The sequence below is a fragment of the Trichinella spiralis genome, assembly GCF_000181795.1.
Source record: "Trichinella spiralis strain ISS 195 chromosome Unknown Scfld5, whole genome shotgun sequence".
Classification (NCBI taxonomy): domain Eukaryota; kingdom Metazoa; phylum Nematoda; class Enoplea; order Trichinellida; family Trichinellidae; genus Trichinella; species Trichinella spiralis.
Window position 1 is genome coordinate 5,557,011 of NW_003526944.1, and position 27,543 is coordinate 5,584,553.

The following is a 27,543-nucleotide window of genomic DNA, read 5'->3' on the forward strand; positions in this document are numbered from 1 at the left end:
TCTTTTTGATTTTTCCATTTTTCAATCTCTATCCGAAGCGTACATTGTGACCAGTGGTCATTTTATAAGTTGGACAGTATTTTCTGAAAATTAAGTATTAATATAGAACTTACTGTACAAAAGAAAGACCAAAACTTACTGTGAAAAATTTTCTTTTCTGCATCGCAAGCACAAGCAAGTAGTGTAAATTTTGAACGAAAAATAATTTACTTACTTGAAAGAAAAGAAAATAAAGATGTTTTATGCAAATTTGCAGAACGCCGTTCAATTTTTTGAAAATAGCAACGTTGTCAATGGTTTCACAGAAATTCATTACACAAGTATGATAATCTGACGAATGATAGACGACAAATTCACAGAATTATGAAAAATAATTTCAAAATTGAAAATACCTCAGCTTCAATGAGTGACGTTGCGGTGAGTTCGAAATGGTGACGTCATGTGTACAGAGAAAGGTAGAAGGGCGCGGGAAAAAAGCGTTGCTGTTAGTTCACGCTGCTGAAGCGCCAGCTCGACATCTTCACCGTGGCTGGTCGTTTTCATTGGCAGCTGAAACTCGGCTGCAGCATTTTGGATTTTATTTTTGATCGATTCGACGAAAAATTTCTTCCCCTACAATTTTGCCGGTCAAAGTTTTCTCCCCGGCTAGGCGTCTGCCATTTACACAGCCGGCTTTGTTACTTTACAACTAACGTAACTATCATTTGGCGCGACAGTATTTTTCTTCTTATTTTCACATTCATTTTTCAGTGTTGTCAACGAATTTAAAATAGTAAAGTTTACTGTAGGATAATCTTTATGAATTGTTTTGTTCTCTTGGCATACGGTCCAAGATGAAGCATAAACAAGGTGTAATTGGTCAAGTTTAGCAATGGCTGACTTACGCAAAACGTGTCAGCTTGCATTCAATCATCTGATGGCTTTTCGAAAGCAATTTAAGTTTTTTTCCTTTTTGTACAATTTTCTTTTTCAGTCTTCCAGATTTACACGCTAGAAGCTTTTTCAACAACATTATGTATGTCTGTCTGTTGTTTTCTGTTTTGTTTCAAGATACGCGCTAATATATAAGAAGAATTGAAATGACGATCATCATTTCGTTTTCTTTGTTCTCTTTATTGCTTTCTCTCTTTCCCCCTCGTCCCCCAATTTCTCCCTCTCCTTCTACCTCTCTTCCTCTTTCTCCCCCCTCCTCCTCCCCCTCTCCCCCCCTCTTTCTCCCTCTCTCTCTCGCTTTCTATTTCCTTCTCCATCTGTTCTTGTATCTTTCTCTTTTCTCTTTCAGAGTGCTTTTGCTATGCGCTTGCTTGTTCTCATTTTAACAACGTTTGCTTTTTCCGTTGCTTAGTGTCGTCGGCTGTTCAAACGACGTGCAGTTGGAAAAAAAATAAAGCCAAAAATCTCAAGCACAACTAAAATGGTAGTCAAATGGACATTGTTTTGGACAACAACGGCTGCTGTGTGCACTTGGTCTGCAAGCTGTGGATATTCAGGTATCGAATGTTGACAATTTGAAAAGAAATAAAAATTATTTGACTGCATTATTGTTTAAAAGAGAACAAGAACATTATAACGGAAGCAAATCAACGACATTATGGTGAAAGTGCTCCACATGGTCCAAATGGTCGAATGGTATCGTTGGGTTCGATCGAAAGTATGCAGATTCGAGTGCACGCTGGCAATTTGGCAGAACCAGTCAAGGTGCAGCGACCTTGAATCAAATGGAAATTGCCAACAAAATTGAACAATTAATTTGCAATTTAGGTTTTGGATTTGGTCCAGCCAGACAATGCGCAGAGGAATGATCCGGCTGCAGCGCTGAACCGCGCCTTTTTAGCTGAGATGCAGAGTTCGATCGAGGTGCTCTGCCATGATCGTTTCTTTCTAATCTCTGTTTCAAGAATCAGCGCCCGAATGCTCGGTGTAAAACAGGCCAGTCAGGTAAGAGAGCAGAATTTCTCATCAACATTTACATCACCAATTGGTATACTTTTCAAATAATGATGAAAGCGGTACAACGCTAAAATTCGATTCAATTCATTCTTCGCCAAAAATCATAACGCGAAACAATCAATACAAAAAAAGGCTGCATGCATACTTGAACACCTGGAAAACAACTTTAACATTGTCTTTCCTCTTCGAGACAAAATATTCTTTTCCCACTTAAATTCTTCGCTTTGCATACGTATAAGCATCGCAATTGATTATTCAGTGATTAAGGTTAAATTTTCTTAATCAAACCAACGACTTGACTTGAAATGCGTGTTAATAATATTAAATTTTTAAAAGAAAAAAAAACAATTAAATGCGCTATTGAATTAGCTTAATGCAAAAGAAGCCAAATCATTCTGACTGTACTCTGCATTTCATATTCGGATTAAGAGTTTTGAATTTTTAATACGAATTTGCAAAGCCTGCATCGTTTATTTTTCCTCAATGCATTACATTCAATTCAAATATTGAATATTACAATATACAAGCAACGCAGGGAATATATTTTGATGAACTGAACGTAATTGTTTTTCTTCGATTTTCATCTGTAAATTTTATTATATTTATTTATTATTTTATTACAGATAGATCACACATGTGCATTCAATTTCATATATGCCAAAATATAAATAACATGTAAACATTTAAGAGTAAAATAATAATAGCAAAAAAGAAATAAAACACGAAAATGTGAACAGCTTATGCAAATTGTCAGTGAAGTCGACACTGCTTTATGAGCAAAGCTTAAAAATTGAATACATTCTTAAATCAACATCGCTAAACTGCGTATTTTTCCATCTGTATTCGTTTGCACAATATTACAGCAAAATAAAAATGTTCTCCGATAGATTAAAAAAATCTTATTACAACACGTCATTCAAAGTTGTGAATAATGCATGCAATGCTCAGCGGATTGTATTTTCAATTTTTCACTCTCCATATGCGTGCATCAAACAAACCAGTGTGGGGTCACAATTCATTTGGACACAAATAAATCATTCGTGATTAAGTAAGCAAAGTGCAAAAGTCAATACATAAAATTTCAATCAGAATTTGATCATCACTTCGAAAAACAATGATTTAACTAAAAACGGACTATTAGAACTTTTGAAAAGCCTTCAGCCCTTTTTCTGATCCGATATATCGTTGCATTGTGCACAATACACAGCATAATTGGCTAAATTTATAAAAACAGTCACAGTATTATGATTAACATCCAAACAGAGAATAATGGCTTACTGCTCAGTTCATTCACTAGCGGTAAACTACCGTGACGTACAATGATGGTCAAGTTACAATGTGGAATATGTACAGTTAAATTCTACTATTTTAGTTCTTCATGAGCAACCTATTTGAACACACATTCACATCTGCACATATGATTTATCATTATATAGTATACAAATTAAATGTATACAAATGTAAATGGGCACAAATTAAATTATCATTTGACTTATATTGCCGATGTCAGATGACAGTTTTCACAGCAGGGCATCATATTGTGCTTTCTTTTTACCTTTTATCAAAGAAACCACCTATTTTTTTTCATTCAATTACCAAAGCATGCAACTGGTGTTCACTTTTATCAAATAATAAATAATAGTTGGTTATGTTTTCAGCTCACAGTAATACAATATTTAGTAGAATATATGTTTTAAATTGGGAAAGCATCGTGCTTCAATTAAAAAAATCGAACATAAAAAATAAATTTATAAGGTTTTCTGCACACACTTCAACATTCTAATGAATGAATACATAATGATCGATAAAAGAGAAACAAACCATTATTTTATCTTGGCAAGCTTTATCTAATCTTCAAAAATATAAAATTTCACAGCTGATTATATCCAATTGGCAAAACAATAAAAAAATTAATAACTTTTTAATTATTCTAAAGGTGTCAGCGAAACTGTAAGTGAAACGAGCATTTTTTCAACAAATAAAATAATAATGATTACATTTTAGTGAAGAAATAACAGATTTGTGTAAAAATTCATTCTTTTGCCAAAGATGATAGTAACTTTTCCTTTTCTAAATGTAAAACAACAAAAAAATTTCTGACGCTTGCAGTTGAAAATGTTTGCTTGATTTTCTATTGTTGTATGCAAAAGTGCAACCTATCAAGCTGAAAAGAAAGTTTCTTTACATTCTCTAGAAATTATTCTAGTCTAGAAATTACAATTTTCCATATACGCTTCTAAATATTTTAAAATGCTAATTTCTTAGCTGTTGCTATAAGTGAAACATTACTATCTTTCAAGTTTACTTATCGACGATGATTGTAGAATGTAAACATTTCTGTCACATACCACTTATAAATGCTAAAATACAGATAACTGCTGCCTTGGTTTAGATAATAACATTAAATAATACAATGTTAATAACTATTATTGCACTCTGAGTGTAACTTTGCAAAAGTTTACAGAAAAAATATTTTCATACAAACAAAAAATGGTTCGAATTTGAAAAGAAAACTCAACAGCAACAACAGTTCTTTACTGTGTTATTCAAGAATTTGTAATAAATAATGTCGAACCTATATATAGCTAATTTAATATTCCACTTATCATATCATTTATTATTAATATTGATCAGTAGGAAAGTAGTATGGGATGTATTGGAAAATTTGCAATGCTTCGAGTTATTTTAAATCCTATGCTTCAAGCATGTCTCCCATATATATATATATATATATATATATATATATATATATATATATACATACATATAGTGCTCCTCCGTTTGTCCACTTCACGCAGTTCCACGGCGGAGCACTCAGCTGCAAAATGTTAACCAATTACCGCGTTGTTTAGCATTTGTTGAAACATTAATTAACGAAAATGTCAGTTATAATGAAATTCAATCATTCTCTACCAACAAAACTTTGGTTAGTGCTCATGGCAACCGCCAATTAGGTGGTCAAACTTAATACAGTCGTTGTGAAACAACTCTCATGAGTCACCGTTTCGTTGGTATTTTTTACCGATCGGTGAGGAGATTTGCTGAGATGAAAGGGGAAATTTGTCTCATTCTAAAAATAAATCGATATTTGTTGTTCATCTTCATACACAACCATACTCCCCCCCCCACACACACACAAGAGAGAGAGAGAGAGGGAGATGATTGAATTGGTCTGCTGAAATAATATTATTCACCATCTAATTGCCATCATCTACCTGTTTTGTAGAGAAAAAAGTTTTCCAAAAGGAAATTGAGTTGGCATGAAAAATTCAGATCGATTATTGCACACGCAAATCTTTGTAAATCAGTTTCACGTTTATTTTTTCCCCTCCATAACTGCTACACTGTGCATAAGTGGAAAAAGTGCTATTCTTGGGCTGAGCTTTTTTTAAAGTTATCAATAACACGACAAAAGGAATCGATTTTAAACTGAGTTCAGAAGCACACTTCAACAATTAATCAAGCTTACAAAATTTTTCTCTATTTCATTATTTTTTAAATTCATTACTACCCAATAGCACATAGTCACGCAAAAATAATTTTGAAAAAGCCTCTTACCACTGAAATTAATCCTTAAATAGCGTGCAAGGAGAACTGTAAAATCTTTCCACAATTCAATTTTAATATGATCGATATTGTTTGTCTAAATTTTGCATACTTCAAAGACAAAAAACAAAGATGCAAATCCTTTCTGCTGGAATTTAGATACAAGCTTAGATGCGCTTGAAAGTATTTCTCCATAATCGGCTCAAAAGTGAATAATACATTATTATTATTATTGAATACAGAAAATTTCGCTTGCAGATTTCGTTCAGTAATGATTCGGAAGAACTCTGCTCTGCTACAGAAAAAAGAAGCAACGCTACTCATATTGTCCTCCATTCACTGTATACAAAATGCAACACAGAACGACATGTATACAGTGGACGTGAAGAATATAACAATGAGGTAAGTTGTAATGTACAACCTTTTCACATAAAGAACTAACTCTGCAACGGCTTATCCTATCACATATGCATAGCCTATCAAGCTCGGCTGTTAATTATTATTAAAATGATGATGAAAATAATTTCCAAAAAGTAAGATAGAATATTTTTTCAAATAATCAACTACATAACTTGTGTTTATAACTTATCAAGCATCTTTTGTAATTATCAATCATAATAATCAACCACATGCGAATAATTTGATTTATCTTTGACTTGAACTTCCTACATTCAAACAGTCACTCCCACGCAGCCACCTACTCACCAAAAACAAATTAATCTGTCCAAATATACGTATGACTGTGCGCGAATGCGAATTTATCTATCGCAATGTTTACTCGTCATCATTCGCATCAGTCAGCTGTTGCGAAGATTTGAAAATTTGAAATTGAAAAGTGAAAAAAAAACTATCATCAAACGATCATATGTTTTCTTTCAATTTTGTTCCTTATCTTGGAGATTGTTCGACGCTTTTTCATCACGTACCAAAAAACCAACGGACGGACGGACCGGGTAGAGATTATTTGTCATGAAAAGTTGACAAAGCTGTGCTCCTCCAAGCATGCAAAGGGAAGAAAACTTGTCAACCTTTACCAAAAAATATACAACATTTTTTGCAATTATTTTCACAATACACTTCAATGACACGAATGGTTGGATTAATTAATTTTTTTTCAATTAACTCTACGTTTAATAAGTGAAAAAAGTGGATGAAAAAAAATTTCACATCTGTAACTAACAGCTTAGTGTAAAAAAGAAACCACCGTTGAATTGGATAATGGGTGAAATTGATCATTAAAATAGAACTAAAAATATAAATAAATATACAATAGAGGATGATGAATTTTAGTTGCGTTTAACAAGTGAAGAATCTGCCAACATTGTCGACTACGAAGTCAATCGTAAGGTTCCACCAGGCAGCAGGATGTTGACCACGACCGTAATTCAAATACGCTGCGTAAAATTGGTAGCCGACGAAGAAAACGGAAATGAAAATTTCACCAACATGCACGAAACATCTGCGACGGTAAAAATTTTATTATTCCCTTTTTTATCTTTCATTTTTTTGATATAGATGATTCATTCAATCTTCATTTTATTTTATAAATGTATATATATAATTTAAAGAGAATCGGAAAATTTCCAAAAAAAAACAGTAAAAAGTTATTTTTCAAATTTTAAAAATGATAATAAATAATAATTAATTGAAAGAGGAAAATGAAATAGATGCTTGGAAAAACTGAAAAAATGCACAACAGATTCAATTTATTTTATTGCGATTATGTTTGTTTGCGAGCTTTTGCTATTTTGAGGAAATCATTCGAAAAGTAAATGAACAAAAATCAATTCAGATGTAAGGGTAAAAATTGAAATCGATTGAAAAAATTAAATGAGCTCAAATTAGCGCAATCAGAAAACATTAGGCGTCCATTTTCAGCAGCAACGCTACATTTTCAGTAATACTTTTTCAAATGAAAAACATTCGCTGTTGTTGCTGTTCACTGTTATCACATCTTGATATGTGAAAAAGATTTAAAAAATGATTGAATATTGTTAATAACAGGTAATAATAATAATAATAATAATATAAACTGATGCGCTGATTTGTATCAAGCAGATATAAAAATAGTGTTCAACAGTTTCTGAGTTTTCTGTCTGTCTGTTCAACAACTATTGAAGCGAACATTGCAAATATATCCCCCCCCTCCTCCTGCTCCTCCTCTCCCTCGGCTGCTTTTCTGTATTTTTTTTTCGAAAATCATACTTCAAAAAGTGAAAAATTCATTCATATTGCTTAAAAAAATTCAATAGTAAATACAAGAAAAGAAAGATCAGCTAAATAAAATAAAATGAAATTACATCGCCATTTGATGGTTATCTGCCATGGAAAAAATGGGGCAGTGTACAATTTCATAGCACCAAACGCATGGTGTAGCCAAAAATACGACTATAATTGACGTTCATTATTGACGTCGTTGCTTTTTCCAATTTGCGGGCAGAAAAGAGCCGACGGTTGCTTGCAGGCAAAAGTGATTGATTGCCAGTAGATTGGTGCACGAAGCAAGAGATGCAAAAAAACAACACAACAACAACAACAACAACAACAAAACGCATAAGCAGCAGCAATAAGCAATAAGCAATAAGCAATAAGCAATAGAAAGCAGCAGCAGCAGCAGCAGCAGCCGACGCAGTAGTAATAGTGATAGCAGTATAGATGCTTCGATTTTCTTTTTCTATTTTTGAAATGCAAAGAAGGAGCAAGCAGCGTGTGAAGCCTTTAGCTGACAGAAGCTGTCATAAATTATTTCTGTCTCCGGAGAAAAGTGATCACGTTTTCTGAATGTTGAAAAAAAAAAGAATAGAAAAATTCTTTGAACAACAAGCAGCCAACCAGCCAGCCAGCCAGCCAGCGAGAGGGGAAAAATTTTGCACGCGTAAAATATATGCTGTCAATCCGATCGAGTGTATTTTATTCTCACTCAAAATCTATTCACTCCAAAAACTTACTTCCAACTTGTTTACAGCTTTTTACTAACAAATAGCACGTGTTTTTCTCACTTCAGCATGAATTCTATAAATTTTTTTAATTAAAAAAAATCAGACCAACAAATTCACTCCAGTTTTTGAAAACTGATGAAATTGCAACTGACCGATAAACTTTTACAAACATACAGTAGCAGTTTGTTATACAGATATTTTTTGCTTCAATGATTTGAAAACAAAAATCCAAAACTACAGAAGGGATTCTAATTTCATTTCATCCATCTACATCCACAACTAACTTTGAAAAAAATTTCCTAATGAAAGTAAAACTATTCATATCAACTCTTATTTCATCATCCAATTAAAGCCAGATTAAAAAAAAATTTTTTTTTAAACAATTTATAAATTGCTAACGGCTAAACAGTTTTCTGTCAAACGTTCATTCTTCTGTGAGGCTTTCCTGGAGCACAGGTGAAAATCTTCTTGCACAGTTACGACAATTTGAATTGATGAATAAATACAAAATGTTTACCGTTCCAGTGACAATAGCTGTTAGCAAAAATAAAATGTTTTAATAGCAGTTGCCAAACTGTGAATCAATAAATTAATTTCCTCAGTTATTTTTTCTTCTTCAAATTATCAATATCAAAAAATGTACGTATTATCACGCTATTGTAGCACACTTTTACTCATTATTCATCCGCTGAGAAAAATATTTATTTTCCCCCAGATGATACTACTGTTGAAAAAGTAATTTCAAACAACAATTTTATCATCAAATCACGTATAATTTGTTGTAGGTTTAGGAAAGTCCATAATACATTGTTATACCTATATACATACACACACACACATATATATATATATACATATGTAAGCATTAGATTTGACTGACTGATTATACCTTTGAATTATTGAGCGTTTCGAATCAGGTTGCGTAAAAATGGCGTCTGCTTTTGTCGATTCCAGTTTTGTTGCGCGCTGTTGTCCTGAATCAATAATAGTAATAGAGACAGACATGGTTATTTATTACATTTTTGATCCTCCAGTCTCTATCCTAGAGTCAACCTTAAGTATGGCTTGAACAGAAAATGATAGTACCTGAAGCTTTAAGGTTATCTTTTTTTTCAAATAGAGCAACAACTATTCCAACTAAAAGTAACAATAATATTCAATATACAGTGGACATACACACAGATACATATACATATATATATATATATATATATACAGACACAATAAATAAATAAATATATATATATATATTATATATGTGGTTTTTCTTTGCATGTATCAAAATGAAATTTTCAACTTATTCTACATATCTAATTGTTTGCATAATTTTCCCATGTTCAACAATGAAATGGAGTTAGTGTAATGATTTTGGATACATTGTTGTTTGATTCGGTTGAAAACAAAGGCAGATCATGTACGCCTTTTGGGACGTCGACACAATTGAAAACAGCCTTCTGTAGACTGACATATCATGATTGGATTTTGTTATTTGAATTACGTTAAACAGACTACGCATAACGTGGGTGTGAAGCTAGTCGGCTAGTTTACAACCGTAGCAGCCACTGCTGCTGCTACTACTACTACTACTATTTAGTAGAGATTATTATTTTTTTCTTTTCTTTCGCAGTAAAAATGAAAAAATCCATTTCCACTGAAGCATTAGCACAGACAAATCTGTCTGTCTGTCTGTCTGTCTGTGTGTATGTATGCAATTTTCCCAAAAGATCAACTGATTACGATCGTGTAAAATTAGGCTGATTTTTCTTCTTTCCCTTTCGTGCTTTTTTCTCTCTTCACTCCGCCCACGCGATGCTTTTCAACAATAGATGACGCTGTGTGATGTATGTCTGCTCACACTCTTTTTATTCTTCTAATTTTTATTTTTCTCGTTTCGTTGTAGCAATTCTGTTTACTCATTTTTGATGCTATTGTTGTTTTTGTCGTTGTCTTCTCATTTTTCTTCTGTCCAATTCAACGACAATGCAATAAGTATCAAATTACAAGGAAAACTGCTACAAAAAAGAAGACAGTCTCGTCCATGGGTGAGCTGTACCGCCACTAGACGGCGCATTGGTCGAAAAGCGATTTTTTGTTGCTTCTCGGCCCTAGTAATAGTCGTGTGAGAACGAGACGATTGCCTGCCGCATGCCGGCTGCCGCTTTTCGACGCAAACTGGACTACTACTGCTACTACTGACACAGCATTGTCGTTGTCATCGTTGTCTGTCATTACGATACGCCAATTTGACTGAGAACAGCACCAACAACATCCTCACACACACACACATATATTATATATGTGTATATATATGTATATCCTCATATAAATAAATATATGTAGACAGTCAGACAGATATATATATATATATATCTGCATATACATATATGTATATTTGTACGTATTCATACATATATACATACATGCAGATTTATTTATTTGTACGTATACCCCCACGTACATGTGTAAAAGAAGTCATTCACAGATACTGAAAAAGTAAACGACTGTCATTTTCAACTACTACTGGTGTGATTAGTAAGATCTGAAAATTCTCTACATCTGTGCTGTTCGCTACACTGTATTTTCCGTATTGGTGTGAATAAGATTAATATTTCACCAACAGCTACCACTACTGGTAGTGCCGTTGTTGTTATACATCGCTGCCTTGACTGTTAGTTACCGTTACTGTTGTTGTTGTTGGTGTTGTTGTTGTTGTTGTTGTTGTTGCTGGCTGCTGCTGCTGCTGCTGCTGCTGTTGCGGTTGTACAATCAGCTAGCTTGGCTAGAGCTAAGCTGAAACAACGTTATAATTTCCGTTTAGGAGGTCTTAGTTATCATCGTCTGCTGCTGCATCGACACTACTAGAAAAATGTGCTGTTGGTTTTCCTTTATTTTACTTATTTGCACAATTCAATGGCACCTCTCCGTTGTTCACTGTGACGACAATTCAACTACCACCAACAAACGGCCCAAGGAAACTACTTCTACACGTGAACAAGTGAGACAAATAATCATATCCAATTCGAAAACTTTTTCTCATTCCACTTACTATCCTCTATTAATACCATTAGAACATGAGCAGAGTTAATACACATACATCTCTATCTCTATGTATATGCATTTGTATACTATTTTATGTACAAGTAGAAAATGTTCAAAAGTTAGCACAAATGTTATTTTCTTTTTAAATGCAAGGTCATTAAGAACTACAATTGTATTGTATCTAAACAGACAGACGCATGAATTTTTTGCCCTTCCTCTCTCTCTCTGTAGAAGAATTACAACAGTTCAATGAAATTGAAATACATTCATACATTTGGCTGTTGGATAATTGTTGGGCAGAAGGAGAGAGAGACTAGGAGAGTTTAAGTTGTGACAATCGATCGAAGCTGCTTGTCAAATTTTTTTCTTGTCAAAGGAGGGGGGGGGATGGGGAAATTTTTGTTTCCTCAGTTAGCCGCGATATCTGATTTTTCTGCGGAACGCGCAGAGAGAAAAAAAAGCATGCAGAAAAGACGACAGACGTTGCACAATGACCTTTTTTGCTGGTATTATATTTTCCAACACTGACAGACTGCTGCTGTGCAATGCATGAAGAGAAAGAAAACTTTTCTCTGATTATTCTGGTTTTTATTTTTTGTAACTTTGTGCAGCAGCAGCAGCTTGTTCCAGTTTTTGATGATGGTCGGTAAAAATTTCTGCTTAACATTTTTAAAGCGGTTTTTATTGTCACCGTACGATGACAACAATAAAAATCGCTTTAACTGCCGTTGATAAGTTTGAGCGGAAAAACAGGAAAAAAAAGTTGCAATTCTTAAAATATTGCAGCATATTTGCTGACTCACAACAAACAACACCCAAGCTATTATTTTTCCACTTTTTTCTCCCCCTTCCACTGCACCCCTTCACGGTATATCAGATGTCGTCGAGACGACTGGCAATTTTTATCGACTTTCACTGAAGAAGCAGCATTACGTCAGAAAATTTTTGAACGTTTTCAAAATAAAATAATATAAAAAAAATAAGCTAAGCAAAAAGCTGTTGTTGTTCACTTTGCACGATGTTGAAATATCAATTTGAGAGATCTGAATTTGATTTTCAACAACGACAAAAGAAATGAAAAAAACCTCCACCATCACCATAAACCCCAATAATAACTTCCCCTCTCATTTCTTCTTCTTTTTTTTATTATTCCTTTTTTCCTCGAGCTACCTACTATCTACGTGTGTGTGTGTGTGGATCAATTTTTCTAAGCCTTTACATCCACGATATTGATTGATTCAGTGCTTTTTTTGGCATTTCAATATTTTATCAAAAGAACAATTTTCACGTATGCATCATCATCTGGGAATATGTGGAAAAAATTAACAAAAAATTTTCTTTTTAAAAATATATAACAACCCCAAAAAAGCATTACAATTTTGTGCAATGTGTGCGAGTGCGTCATCGATTTGTTTTGTACGTTGCTTTCGTTTACAACGAAAGGAAGAGAAAAAAAGAAGAAACAAAGCATACAATAGTAGAAAACAAGCAAGATCCGGGTGATGTCAGAACCGTGTTTATACAAGATAGGAGCAGTGTTGATTTAATGGGGATGCACCATTGACGATGACGGTTATACATTTTTCTACTGTGTTCACGGTAAAAAGCGATTGCGTAATCATCTGTAGCTGTAGCTGTCGAAACGCTGAACACAGACTGATTATTGAATCAAAAAAAAAGTATTTTTAGCTCTCTTTCTTTTCTCTCTCTCCCTCTGTTTATCATACATATATTATACAATGATCGATCGATTTTTTCCTCTTGCTTCTTTTTCTTCAAACAGCAGGGCATATTTTTATGCGGGCTCAAATGTTTCAGAAACACCAAACCACTAACCAACTCTGTATTTATTTATTTATTTATTTATTATACACAGCATGTTATATTGCCATTTTCCCTCTGCACTTTTTTTTGATTGATTGATTTATTTCTATCTATCTAACAATTTATCTTCACTTCCTTTCATTCCCTCTCTCTCTCTCTCTCTCCATGAATCACTTTTTCATCCTCCTTTGCTAGACACAATTCAACCATTGGAGTTTTATAAATAATAAAATTTTCTCGCTCTCTCACTTTTTTTGCTTCAGTTCGATTTTTAACCGCACTTCACTAGACACCGGATGTACTAGTCACTTTTTGCCTCATTTTCTCCACTCATTTATTTCTTAGCGGTTTAGCTATGAAATCACACGGCCGGGTAGCAATGCTCAGGCATAGCATGGCATGTGTACGCATGTGTTAAAAGTCAATTTTCTTCACTTGTTCCGCAGTCGGCGCTCAACTCAATGCCTGCCTACCTCTATATCATTCACGCCAGTGTTTTTGAACGTAAAAATCCCGAGGTTGACTGAATTTATTATGCATGGTGGTGGTTCTTGAAATTTCGCATTCTCCTCGTGCCCAGTCGTCAGACGATGAACACTAAACACTAGACGACGACGAAGACGACGACAACGATCGATCAAACGAGCTCAATTTTTTTTTCTTTCTTTTCCCCCTCAATTCCCCTCTTTCACAGAAAATCGCTCGCTTACTCGCTTGAAAAATAAAAATCCTAACTCAACAACACATGCCCAATATAAAATTCAAAATCTTCACTAATAAAGTCTATCGAGTGATTGATGATGCATGTCTCAGGCAACTGAAAGGTGAAAAAAAACAAAAATTCTAATCATGCTAAAAATATTCCACTGATATATACATACCTACGTATACGTATAGACAGAAATTGAAAAGGAAAATATTTCCATATGCATATACACTAAAATGAGAGAGGGAGAGGGAAAATTATAAATTTCAGCCTCCCGTTTCCTCTTCAAAATAGAATAGTGTTGTAAAATTAAAACTAATTCTGTTTTAGATATCCGGAAAAAATCATTCATTCGCGCTACAAATTTACGATTCACAATGGTCTACAAATGCATGGATGAAATTTCCTCACATTCTACGTCTCGGACATCGAATTTTCGTCAATGTCATGCTGCAACGTATGCGCATATGAAAAAAGAAAACAATCATGTCGACAAATATATGCTAATTAAATTGGTTCTTTTGTATTACTTTAGCAACCATCAACAGCGAACAGGAGAAAGATGATGAACTGAAGCCACTACTGAAAGAATGTTTTTTCACCCGTCAGTCTTCACCAACTAGCTTGCCTAGACATCCTCTGATCATTGCTGGGTAAAGAGAAATTTTCTACTTCAATCTCTCGCAAATGGAATTTTGCTGTTATTACATTTTTTTATTTAGCAAAGTGCAAAAATATACAAATGTAAAAAAATAGCAAGCAAAAATAATTTTAAAATCTTAACTGCAACAGTAACTGTACAGATATTGTATTGTTGGTTGTTTACTCTCTGTGCGAATTGTTTTGCTTGCTGTGATGCTTGCATTGCACATTGTTACTCATGTTCATGCTTTCTTGCTTCTATCTAACTGAACAAACAACACATTGCTGCTAACAAAGAGCTTGTTGTAATTACAATTCTTAGTCGACATATTAATAATCACTTCTGTTGAAAAAGTAAGCGAAATTGTATCTTCTGATTGATTCAACGCAGTAGCCATTAAGTAATCAGTGGAAATGAAAAGTTGCTTTTTTCTCTTTCTATCACTCTTTCTTTTTTCTCTTCAAAATCGATATTTTAATAATATAATTTTCCAAATCAAAGATGTACACATTTTCAGATGCCCCGTCGACACTTCGGTGATGGTTCATTATTCAAGACAACCACCAGAACAACAACGACGATTCAGTCGTTTTAGTGTAGAGCCAAGTCAGTTCTATTTTTCTGGAAGTTTCATGTTCCTACACTGCAGCGTAGCTGTATGCTCAGACGACCAAACCAACGATAGTTATGAAACGGTAAGAATAACTATTACTATTACTAATTTTCTATATAAATTTTTCAAATTAAAAAACCATAGCAACAAATATATCAACCAATTTTCTTCATAATATAATAATTACATTATTAATAAACACAATCGACAAACGAATTCAGATCAAAAGTTTCCAATAAACACAATATAAAACTTGATTTATAAATAACAAAATGTTCATTTTTGCAACATGCATAATTAATGATTTTCAGCTGATTTGAAATGTCAAAAAAAGTTAACTTTAAATTATTTTTTGTTTCTGCTGTTGTTGAGATTTTACTTTTCTGCTTTTCCAATTTGAGACGAAAAATATATATTACACGATTTCGTTCATCAATAAATTCCACCCACCATTCGCCACTATTTTCAACAAATTTTCCAATCAGCTCAGCAAATTTATAAGCAGATAAACAGAGATCATGTATAAAAGTGATTTTTCGATCAAAAATTGATCAACATCAAAATCAAGCTAACCAAGCAAATTACATTAATAAAAAGTGCTTCGTAAAAGTGAGGAAATTGACATAATAAATGAATTGAATAAATTAGGCACATTCTTAGCGGTCAGCACGAACTTCTTCTGCCTCTGCTGAATTATTCAGTTGGTACTACCTGCCTTATAATTTGTAAAATTTCTTTTCAAAAAGAACAACAGACAAACAGCATTAAGCTTGAGAGAGCTTTTTTTTTAACATCACATCAAATAAATGGAATTTTATATATTCTTCTTGAAAAACTGACTGAAAATTTATAACTAGAAAAATATTGAAAAAAAGTACACATTTTTATGCATTATATTAGTGCAAACAACTGCTTCTTGCTAAACTTTCACGAGAGCATGATAAGCATTGAAAAAAGTTGTTTGTGTTCATTTTTCCAAACATACCGTAGCCAGCTGTTTGACACATATTTTAATGGCTAGTTTTTATCAGCAAAGAAAAAAAGTTTCAATCGCTGAAAATAGTCTTCAATTTTGTTTATTTGCTGCGTTGCTTCAGACTTATAAGATGAAAAACAAACACTAGATGTGCAATCTTGTCGTAAAAAAAACCAAGCACAAATTCAACGTTAGTAGTAATAATGGGGGAAGGAGGAGGGGAGGGGTGGGGGTGGGGGGTTTCGTGCCGTCACTGAGAACAAACATTGTGTTCTACGAATTCGATGTTATTTCTGTTGCAGCAAAATTGGCGGTTTTCCGGCAAATTGACTTTTCAAAGTCAACTCAACCAGCAGGAGATTATTTGCCAAACGTTGTGATAAAAAAAAAAGTAGCCTCTCTCATTCCCCCCCCCCCCCCACAACTCCTACCCCGCTGCTCCTCTTACATTTTTGTCAAACTAATTAAGCGAAACTAATTTATCGTCTGGATATGCTTTTTCCCATACAAAGAACAACAGACATCTGCGTGCAAGGCCTTCGTGGTCGTTCAAATAGACCATAACTGAAAAACTGCAATAATGGGTGCTAGATTGAAAAAGTTGAATTTCCAAGGACGCAATCAAAAATGACCTACAGTATTGAAAATCAGAGATAACCAAATAAATGAACTTTTTTTTTCTTCTTTTGCAGTGCCCAAACGGTCTTCATTGCAATGAAATCAACTTTGCCACGCCTAGTTTGGACGAAGTCGACGAAGAACGAGCAGTGCTCTTGTCCCTTCCTGTTCACAAAGGGCACAATCAAGAGGTTGCAAATGAGGCTACATACGTTTCCTCAGGTCCCCTGCATCCGGTGATCGTAGACGAAAGTCAATCAACACTGAACGACGATTTGTTCATAGAGAAAACAGATTGTAATTTTACATTAATTTCTCGGTTTTTTATACTCCCTTCACAACAACACTCATTTTAGCGGCTCGAGCAAATTGCAAACCATGCGAAAGTGGACATCATCTAATGTCGCCTGAAGAAAAACAATTATTAGTAGTACGAGGTCTGAGTACAGGTTCGGTGATTGCAATCTCTTCGGCAGCATTTATCGTCGGTGTACTGCTTATGGCAGGTTTATGGTACATCTATGAAATGACCAGTAAGTGCTATATCAGAATACTCTTTCTGCAATGTTTTCACCAGTTTGAATAGAATAGCACTATCGATTCGTTTCAAAAATAGAAAAACTGCACGTGTCTATCCTTGATTTGTAATGTTTCAAAGAACAAGGAACAAGATATTTAAGCAGAAAACGTTGCGAAATAGGTCCGACTTGACATTACAACTTTTCATTACATTTTTAATGCAAGCATATTTTCAGTCACCTCACAGTGTTGTAGACTGAGACTGAGAACAAAAATTTCTTAAATTCATAAGTTTTTTTCTGTAAGGAAGAAAAAGTCGAAGCCTCAATTGAAGAACAACAATTAGAACTTTTAAAACTGAAATATACAATCTTAAATTTTTATCCTTTCCATATACATACATATAAAGCTACGACACACACACACGCACAGCACACGTTTATACATATAATTTATTAATCTTATCTGACTACAGTATTTTCATTGTGCTGATTTTTCTGCCTGCGTTATAAAAATTGTTTGAATGTCGATTTTTCATTAGGTGAATTTATTTTTACATAATTGATAGAGAAGATATATATATATATATATATATATATAAATTTCAAAAAAATAAAAACAGTTTTACTTACTGAATTTCAGAAACGGACATTGTGTTACGCAACAAGCGGCACACTTTTGATAATGAATGTACATCGTCGACCGAATCTACATCCGTTCCAACAGTCCACACTCGTCTGACGTCGGTCAACGTTGTTTGAAAAAGCTCGTTCCAACAATACTCCCTCCATTCATCCTTTTCTTGTACTAAAATTTCAAAACGTAAAAATTTCTTATAAAAAAAGCTTTTAACATAAACAAACAAACAAACACTTCTTACCCTCATCTCTGAAACCACCTCCAATTAATCACAACATAATTCAACGGACCTCTTCTTCTCTTGTTTTTGCGATCATTTTATCTTTCATTCAAGACCTCACTCATCACCTACTGCTCTCTAACATTTGTCAATTTGCCTACCTGAGCAACTCATTTCCTCTCTCCTATTTCAACAGCAACATGTCAAACCAAAATATGGGTGAACTGTTAAGCCATCTTGAAATTTTGTAGCGTTTTTCAGTGACATTCTCTGCACTTTACACCGTACGTACATACAGTACAATACAATACTAACCATATCATACAACAGCATACCGTATTATAGTGGATTGTTGTTGTGTTGTTTCTTCGTGAGTCGTGGATGACGTTCTTTTTCGCTTTGTGTGCATTAAACTTCCGTTGCAATTTAATGTTGATCACAAGACACGCTAGCAATGCACAAGTTGTTATCTTAACTTTTATTCTTCTTCCTCTTCAGATCAGGTTCACACCATCCGCTGTTGGAGAATTTCCATATCTCTCTCCCTCTCCTTCTACCTGACTATTCACTCCCAAAAGCAATATTATGAAGAATAAAATTGCGTTGCACATTTTGCATGCAAAATAATCTTGCACTTCAAGTTTATTGGAATTCAAGTAAAACTATATCAGTCCAATGCTCGTCGCAGTTCTCACATTTTATGCAGTTTTTTTTTATACTTTTGCATTTTCAGCTTCTTTGACTTGGGAAACTCTGAAAATTGAAAAATTAACATGCAACATTCTTTATACAAATAAACACGCACCGTTCTTTTTCCATCCGTGCAAAATACATGCTCTTTGCGTAAGCCTTTTTTATAACCTAAAAGACGTTATTAAATAATGTAATCAAAACAAAAAATAGAAACGTAAAATTTATTGTGGTTGTACATCGACATGGATTCCTGCAAGCTTGGCTGCGTTGAAGCCGTAACTTTTCGGACATGCCCCGGGCGCGAGTTTGTACAAAAAAACCACATTCTCTTCAGTTGGATCAGCCCCTTCACTTTCATTCTCCACCATACAAGCCTGGAATAATTTTGGATGATTAGGAAAATTTTGCAAAAGTAATTAGTCTTTCACTAACAAATGACTGAACACACAAAAAGCAAAACAATCACAGAATTGCTACCGATGAAGCGATTTGGATTATTCAGTAGCTAAGTTGAGAGCGTTGGAAATAAATTTAAAAAAATAATAACTTATAATTAACACCATGAAAACTATCATTCAATAAATTGTTCACTTCAAATAACAGTTTTCAAAGACAGAAACTGCAATAGCAACCACACATTTCACGCACGCAGCAGCGCGCAGACTGTGAACTGGCGTCCATTATGAACAAAAGTTGAAAATTCGATTTTGTAAAACAAAGCTCATCCATAAAATGTTGCTAAAAGAACTGCTTATTTGAACAAAATAATTGCTGAAATTAAAAAATATAAGGTATGCCTACTGTATTTATTTGATATACAAGTACAGTTTTCAACAGTACTAAAACGATAAGTTTCTCGACTTTTTTTCTTAATATCTCAAACAAATAAAACAAAAAACATCTTGAAAAAATATTAGCAAACAAAGTGAGAGTAGGAAATTTGTTAAAAAAAACTTTTTGCTACTGAAAATGCATATCTTTCGCATAATGCTTTTAATTATAAAAAACTGTCATCATTTATGTTGAAAATATAATTACAAATATTTTTTTAAATATTTTATATTAGAACAACATTGCTGTTAGTCAGCAAATAAACTTACCATATGTCCGAGACGAATTCTTGGGTTCGCTGCCAGACTATCCATTAACGAATGATAATGCGTGGAAAAGATTGTACGACAACCAATGTGATTAGTTATATATTGAAGAGTAGCATGGGCAATGGCAGTTCCGTCCCATGTAGACGTGCCTCGGCCCAATTCGTCGATAATAACAAATGAGTGAATAGTGGCATGTTTTAAAATGGCACTGGTTTCACGAAGTTCCACAAAAAGTGTACTTTGTCCTGTAAATAACAGATGAACAACTGTACAAAATTAATTAATTAATTAGTCAGTCAGTCAATCTAGAACACCAACATCATCATGATCACTATTTTACCGGTAATCAGTGAATCACGGGCACCAATGCGGGTAAAAATGCAGTCCACCGGCGACAAGGTAAAATTGCGTGCAGGTACGTAGGAACCAATTTGGGCAAGCACGATCAAAGTGCCCACTTGACGCATCAGGGTCGATTTTCCGCCCATATTCGCCCCTGTAAGCAAAAGCACTTGTCCTGTATCCTAAAAAAAGCATAATTTCTGTAAAAAAAATAACCACAAGAGCGAAACATTTCCTCGAACTCAATGTATACCGATTCAGAAGAGCCAATCAATACATCATTTGCAATATAGTCGCCCTGTGTTTTGATTTTTCCACAACACGGATGTACAGATTCATCTAACCGAAGGAAAGTCTGAAAAATGACAATTATATAAATAAAATCTTGTTATATAAAAGTCGAGACAATTATGGAATCATCCATAATGATGAACGAATATGATGCAGGTCTGATTAACTGTTGGAAAAGTGAATGAAGTGTTGGTGTTGCTCTTTTCTACTTACCTTACCGTCGATAGCATCGATAAATTTTGGACAACAAACTTCGCGTGTACAACATTTCGCGTACTGCGCGAAGGCTAGCAAAACGTCCAAAGTGGCAATGTTTTCAACCGCAGCATACCATTTCACTTTCCTGAAATAAAAATTATATATATATATATATGTAGATGCATTTGCAATTTTCCCACCGTTCACAAAAATTTGCAAACAAACGACGCATGATATCTTTCAAAGCGACTTCTCGATCCGCTTCGCTTGCAGCAAGCAGTTTCACCAAGTCGTCCAGTTCTTTTGTCGTGTACCTTTTGAAGCCCTGGAAAAGGGAAATTCAATTTCAACGTCAACAAATCAAACTAAACTGTTAGTTACTATCGACCTTCCTTTGCGAGCGAAAATCGAACTCATGATTCAAATTCTTGCAAGCAGATTCTGGAATTTCCAAATTGTATCGATTTCTGCCACTGCTTAAGTATTGCACCGACTGAAAGCAAAATAACTAACTACACAACTCATTCAGATACATGAAAATAAAAGAATTTTAATAAATATTCAAAATAAATAAATAAATAAATAAATAAATAAAGAGATATTCACCGAACAATTAAGACGCTTTTGAATAGTTTTCAAATAATTGTCCAATTGCTTCTCAGCATGAACAATTGCTTGATTGGCTGCATCCAATGCCGGATCAACGCCTGCAAATTGCAAATTGCACCAAGCATTGTAGCAGGAAAAAGCAGAAAAGTTAAAAACAACAAAAAACCCTCTTCAGGAATAATCGAGCCGATTGTTTTCGCCGTCTCGTGGTCGAATGCATTTTGAAAATATTGTACATCGGATTGAATGTCAGGAAAACATTTGGCGCCACCTTTTCGAATGAAAAGTGCTTGCAAAAGTGACGAGCTAGAAAGAAACATTCCATCAAACATTCCAACAAAATGCTGAGTTGTCGTTTGTACTGGATTTGTGATGCAAAATTGCAAACAGTTTGCATTAGCTTGTTGGCTTTGGCAAAGCCGCTGATTAATTGGACAAAATCGGCTACTTTGCGTTTGCTGTACGTGTCGGCTTCGAAATAAACCGCTCGACATTCTGGATGATCCGTATTTGGAGCTCTGATGCTCAAACTGTGCATCCTAATTGCAGAATCAAGCAAGTGGAGAGAGAGAGAGAAAAAGAATGCAAATTGCAAAAGTGGAAAATTGGATCTCACTTTTGCAAAAGGCGTTCCAAATCCGGAATTTCACGCAACTGTTTGATCAAACTTTCGAACAATTCTGTTTGTTCGATCAAATTGCGAACAGCCACTTGACGCTGTTCAATTTCTTGCAAATCACAAAGCGGATTGCACAACCAAAAATGCAAAAGTCGTTTTCCTAAGAAAAAAACACACGAAAACATTTAAAAATAAAAACTTGCTTCATCAATTTTTCCATTTTACCGTTCCAGAACATACTGAAATATATATATACATACCCATTGCAGTTTTGCACAAATTTATTTCATCATAAACAGTCACTTTGGTGGATTTTTTTCTTTCAAAATTCACAATATCCAAATTTCTCAAAGTGATATCATTCAATACCTGTTAATTAATAAATTAATTAATAATTAATTTGAATTTTCATAGAATATTGGACAAAAAACACCATGTAACGATTTTTCAAAGGCTGATGACAAGATGAAAGTTTCCCAAATTCCACAGTCGCTGGAGGTGAATAAAGTTCAAAATTTTTCAATCTTAAAATATCATGATCAATTAGACATTCTTTCAAATACCTGAAAAAGAATTTTTGATAAACAATGAAAATTATCAGCAATGAAAACGGTTTACCAAACGATTGCACCGAACGAACTGATGCCAAGAGCGTACTGTGGCTTGGGGGTTTGTTGAAATAGATCTTGCTGATCAATGCAAGTTGCAAGTGCTTCGGGCCAGTCGACATTTCCTCGATCGTCGACTCCAAAATAGCAATCCAGTGCTAAATTACGAAGAGTATCGGCGGCGGTCCAAAATTCCACTTTCGGTATCAAAGCCTCTTTGTCAACATTGTTCAAATTGTACTTGAACATATTCAACATCTGTGGAGACAATTGGCCACGTGGAAATAATATCTGCATTTGTGTTTTATTTTTGAATATTTGAAAACGACCAAACTGAATCGTACTTGAATTACCTGAACCGGAGGATAAGAGGCAAGAACTGTTCGCAATTGTGAATAATCGCAGTCGTCTTCAAATTGACTTATCTTGAAGGAAAAGAAAAAATAGATTATTGAATATGGAATTTCAATCAAATAATAATAAAAAAGTATAAATAAATAAATAGCGAATAAAGGGGGGGGGAGAAAAAAAGAGAAAAAACGAAGAAAATACAAAACAGAAATCACCACTTACAGAAATCTTTCCCACCAAAGTGTTCACAAAGCAAATTCCAATTTGATTTTTCTTATCCGTAGAATTCTGCAAGAAAGAAACAAGAAGATGAAATATTTTGTTAAAAATTAATTAAAAAATATCTAACATCAAAAATAAAGATATTTATTACAATAATCAAATTATAATATTTACTTGTTCACAAAGCGCAGCCAGGTAAGATACTTGGACATTGTCATCTTCGGTTTCTAGAAAGTTGTACGTTTTTGTTCCACGTGTAATGATGCGACAAATTTCTCGACGAATCACTTTTTCTTTCGAAGGTAAGAGTTCTTGAAGATAGAGAAAAAAACGAATTAGCATATTATCAAATATGATCAACTGATCAAACACCTTGATGAGCTCTTTTCTGTAACATTTCAGGAGTTTCAGTTTGTTCGACACGAGCAACTTTGAATCCATGTTCAATCAGCTGATCGCTGAAACGATCAAATGACACTTCAGGAAAGCCACAGTGGGCGTAGTCACCCTGAAATTTGAACAAATCAAAAAATAATACATATATACATATTTTTTCTTCTTCTCTAATGCATAAATCCACGTGGTGGAATAGCAGCACCTTCATGAAGGATAAATTTAAATTTTTCACTCCAACAACAGCATCCATGTGATAAAGTTCGTAAAACTTTCCCACCTGAATTAAAAGTAAAAAAAATATATAAACACATACACACACAATATAAAATGAAACTTCTTTTAAATTTTAATTTCGAAAATTTGCAAACTTTGAAAAAGAGTATAGTATCGAAGTGTTGGGATTTCATTAGCCACCACTGACGATGAGCTGGAGTTTGTTCTTTGAGAAAACTTTCCGGGACAAATAAAGTGCGCGCATCGTAGTCGGCATCATCTGGGCGACGACGATTCAAATCTCTACAAAAAAATTTGAACATGTATATTTTCATCAAAATGAAGCATAAAGCAACACTAATAAATAAAATCAACACAAACTGCACAAATGGCATGTTTAAATGAAAATCAAGAATAATGCAGAATTACAAACCGAATTTTTTCCGGTTTCAAAAATTCAAAATCCAAATGCTTGAAACGTTGTTGAGTTGAACTTTCTTTTACAAACGACTTGAAAATAAAATGAAAACAGCTTTTCAACACGCAAGAAGAAAATAAAAATGATCATCACTACATCATCTGCGACAAAGCTGGAAAAGTAAGAGTTGTCTTTTTCATTTAAATATGATGATTCTTCAAATGTCGATTCAGAACGGCATTCTGATGTTTCATGCTTTTGCACTTCAATCGACTGATCGGATACTGTTGATCGATAGCAAAATTTTTCCAACGTTGTTTTCTTGCAACTTTTCGGTGTAGAAGTGCTCAAATTGTCCAATTCCAAAACAGACAGGCGGGCTCTTTTCGAAATCTAAATAAAATTCAAATTAAATAATTTTCATTTTAAAGTAACACATCACGAAAAAAAACAGAACAAAATATCACACCGGAAAGACCGGTGAGACAGGAGATCCTTTTTCATTGGCTGGTTCGTTGGTTTTGGCAATGTTAGTTTCTGATTCACATTCAGAATCGCTTTCAATTATCACCAGGCGACGCTTTTGACCGTTTTTTGACATTTTAACTACATTAAAACAAAAAAGGTTTCAATTTGTGATTATTGCTATTCATTTATTGAAAATAATTTATCATTTCAAACTGATGAAAAATACCAATAAAAATAATTATTCACGCAAACGATTATAAATACAAATAAACTAAGTACAATAATTTTAAAAATGAAAAAATGCTTGAATAGTTTTAAAAAAATATTTCAAAATTCTTATTTTTGATTTGGACTGTAAAATAAAATTAAACGATAGTAAACTAATTTGAACCTGAAAACTACTACAGTATTACATAAAATCAAATTTTAAACATTCCAAAATTGAACCTTTTTTCCTCTCAATGTTTCAATATATTCACTGGAAAATCAGTGAGTATTCACTAAAAAATGAAATAGCAAAACAGTTGATACGGAAAGAACACTCTTACAGTCAGGGGCGTTGATATGTCTAATTTATGGGAGGGGGAGTGGATATAGCATCCAAAATATTTATTTGGAATCCAGGTGATGGAAATAGTTAGAGTTCCATAAAATTTTTCCCAATAAAGGGGGAGGGCGGCCATCCAAGTCTACTGCTTATAGTATACATCTGTAAATATGGAAAAAGTGAACAACAAAAAGCTAACAATCAATTGGATAATTATTTTGAAAAGATAACCAATCAGAATGAAATTGAAATTAGTTTTAACGAATCTCAACTGCACTAAACAAAATTGATAGAACTGCTTAAAATTATCTATCCTTTTTCTTTACTCAAATTACGAGAATTCAATGAAATGAGCACAGGCTTTACAGTGCAAAAAATCCAGATCATACTTGGAGATTCTTCATTAGTACAATTTTTTTCTTCATTTGAATCAGCTTTTTGCTCTTTCGCAGTCTTTGCACTCGCCGCATGAGCAGATTTAGAACTGCCTGGTGTGAGCTTACCGAAGAAAGAAAATAACGTTTTCTGTTTACCAACAGATTGCATCTACAATAAAATAGTCGAACAAGAATACTGATAGTTTATACAATTTATAAACTCTCACAAAGTCTCACGAATGATCATTCAAAATCTGAAATAGTAAACGGCTACTAAAACAAATATAAAAATAAAACTGCAAACATACAGAAAATAAAAGTACTTTAAAAAAATATAATTCTGTTTTTTAAGTAACAGCCAAATATACAGTTTGACTGAACTTAATGCTAAGCACTACACAAATTTGCGAAAAACAAAAAATGATCTACTGTATATGTCTTTTACTTGTAACTGAGCAGAGCAATATTTTTAAATTATTGCTTTTTTAAACATAAACATAGCACAGATATGAAAAAAACAATAACGCAATAAAGACTGAAAACTTCAATTAATCGTCAAACACTGGCCGCCAGAGCCCGGGAGTTTTAACTGTACTGTATTGAAAAGCAGGCACTATTGCATAGAGGTAAACTAAAACAATTAAAAAATGAATTCATAAATGAAATGTCTACAATTTCACAAAACTAATACAATATCCATTTGAAGCATTGAAAAATACTCTACATACAATTTGAGAACATATAAAAAAAGCGTGTTTCAAACAAATATGCACTCTTTATTCTGATAATAAAAAATTAAGATGTCTGAACAAAATATTTTTTTAATTAAAATGAGTTTTTTTGCATCTTAACGTTTGAATTTCAATTCACGTTACTATTATCTAACTCCAGCTCTGATTATATTTTTTTACTAATGGTGTTTTAATATTTTGGCTGAAATTTTTTCTCCTCCTTTCCCAAATTTTGATATTTTATAATTTGCAAATAGTGACTGTCGATTCATTTGCTTTCGTGTTTGAAATAATTTACATATTATCTGCATGTCACTTTCTACTACTTGCGTATAAATTAGTATATGAGTCAAAAATATCATGAATATTGCACCTTTTTCCTTTTCATATTTGTATACTTGGATTTATCTGAAAAGAAATTATGAAAACCGAATTATCCTGGACACTTGTGCGAGGGGTCTGTACAAGCTGCTTGTGACCAGTGAGCCGCTTTGTCAAACTCGCAAGCCGGCTGAGCTTTATATCGTCGGCTGCGACAAAGCACCATCCGCATTGCTCTCGCCCGCGCGCCTACACCAAGACTACGATCGTATGTTCCGGGATATTTTGTTCGAATTGTGCCTTGAAATCGGTGTCGATCAGTTCGACACATCCGGCACCAATGGCAAGTGGAAACTGCCCAGACCGAGACCTGTGCAGGCGGCTGCTTTCCACCTACGACACCCCGATTCTCAGCAATACTTCTTGAAGACTGTGGTCATTGAAGCAAGATGTTTTTTGAATGCCGGCAACGCCACGTCAGACAGGGGCCGTCTTGAGGCAATCAGCAGGCGAGCTTGGATGTGGTCGAGCAGATGGCACCGTTGAAGATGTTCGACGAAGCACTGGCATGGGGTTTGTTCTGAACTCATCCGCGAAAATTCGACCCCATTGTTGTGATTGGCTGTTCGCTGATAGGTTGTAGGGCGAGGGATGGTCCCAGTTCGGACCCCACTTTTCACTTATTTGGNTCGTTGAGCNGCGCTANTTTTAATNTTGGCCGGCAAGTCGTTGTCTTATTGGTCTTCCTTGTCTAATTGCTCATTGNATTCAAATCTTTCCCNTGTGATTATTNAGCTGTAATNTCTT

At 34.1% G+C, this 27,543-nt stretch overlaps 5 protein-coding genes across 5 annotated transcripts; 3 read left to right on the forward strand and 2 right to left on the reverse strand.

The window, feature by feature from the left end:
• Positions 1-1,414: 1,414 nt before the first annotated feature.
• On the forward strand, positions 1,415-7,455 carry Tsp_09355 (hypothetical protein). Its single transcript, XM_003375730.1, has 6 exons — positions 1,415-1,490; positions 1,553-1,698; positions 1,762-1,938; positions 5,755-5,898; positions 6,787-6,963; positions 7,375-7,455. The coding sequence occupies exons 1-6, from the start codon at positions 1,415-1,417 to the stop codon at positions 7,453-7,455; spliced, it is 801 nt and encodes a 266-aa protein (XP_003375778.1).
• A 3,490-nt stretch (positions 7,456-10,945) lies between these two features.
• Positions 10,946-11,447, reverse strand: Tsp_09356 (conserved hypothetical protein). Its single transcript, XM_003375731.1, is given in 3 exon segments — positions 10,946-11,101; positions 11,113-11,205; positions 11,388-11,447. 3 exon segments carry the CDS (start codon positions 11,445-11,447, stop codon positions 10,946-10,948), a joined length of 309 nt encoding a protein of 102 aa, XP_003375779.1.
• Positions 11,448-14,043: 2,596 nt separating this feature from the next.
• On the forward strand, positions 14,044-18,134 carry Tsp_09357 (TGF-beta receptor type III). The gene is made up of 6 exons (XM_003375732.1): positions 14,044-14,122; positions 14,540-14,657; positions 15,165-15,342; positions 16,929-17,151; positions 17,211-17,387; positions 18,016-18,134. The coding sequence occupies exons 1-6, from the start codon at positions 14,044-14,046 to the stop codon at positions 18,132-18,134; spliced, it is 894 nt and encodes a 297-aa protein (XP_003375780.1).
• Positions 18,135-18,945: 811 nt separating this feature from the next.
• Positions 18,946-24,893, reverse strand: Tsp_09358 (DNA mismatch repair protein Msh6). The gene is made up of 19 exons (XM_003375733.1): positions 24,762-24,893; positions 23,864-23,938; positions 23,638-23,773; positions 23,470-23,576; positions 23,046-23,117; positions 22,703-22,983; positions 22,518-22,647; positions 22,345-22,453; positions 22,082-22,244; positions 21,632-21,960; positions 21,463-21,563; positions 21,057-21,181; positions 20,872-21,001; positions 20,621-20,722; positions 20,366-20,549; positions 20,026-20,270; positions 19,162-19,299; positions 19,038-19,093; positions 18,946-18,985 (listed from the first exon to the last, which is right to left on the reverse strand). Exons 1-19 carry the CDS (start codon positions 24,891-24,893, stop codon positions 18,946-18,948), a joined length of 2,655 nt encoding a protein of 884 aa, XP_003375781.1.
• A 1,882-nt stretch (positions 24,894-26,775) lies between these two features.
• Tsp_09359 (conserved hypothetical protein) lies at positions 26,776-27,196 on the forward strand. The gene is given in 2 exon segments (XM_003375734.1): positions 26,776-27,171; positions 27,182-27,196. 2 exon segments carry the CDS (start codon positions 26,776-26,778, stop codon positions 27,194-27,196), a joined length of 411 nt encoding a protein of 136 aa, XP_003375782.1.
• The last annotated feature ends 347 nt before the right edge of the window (positions 27,197-27,543 follow it).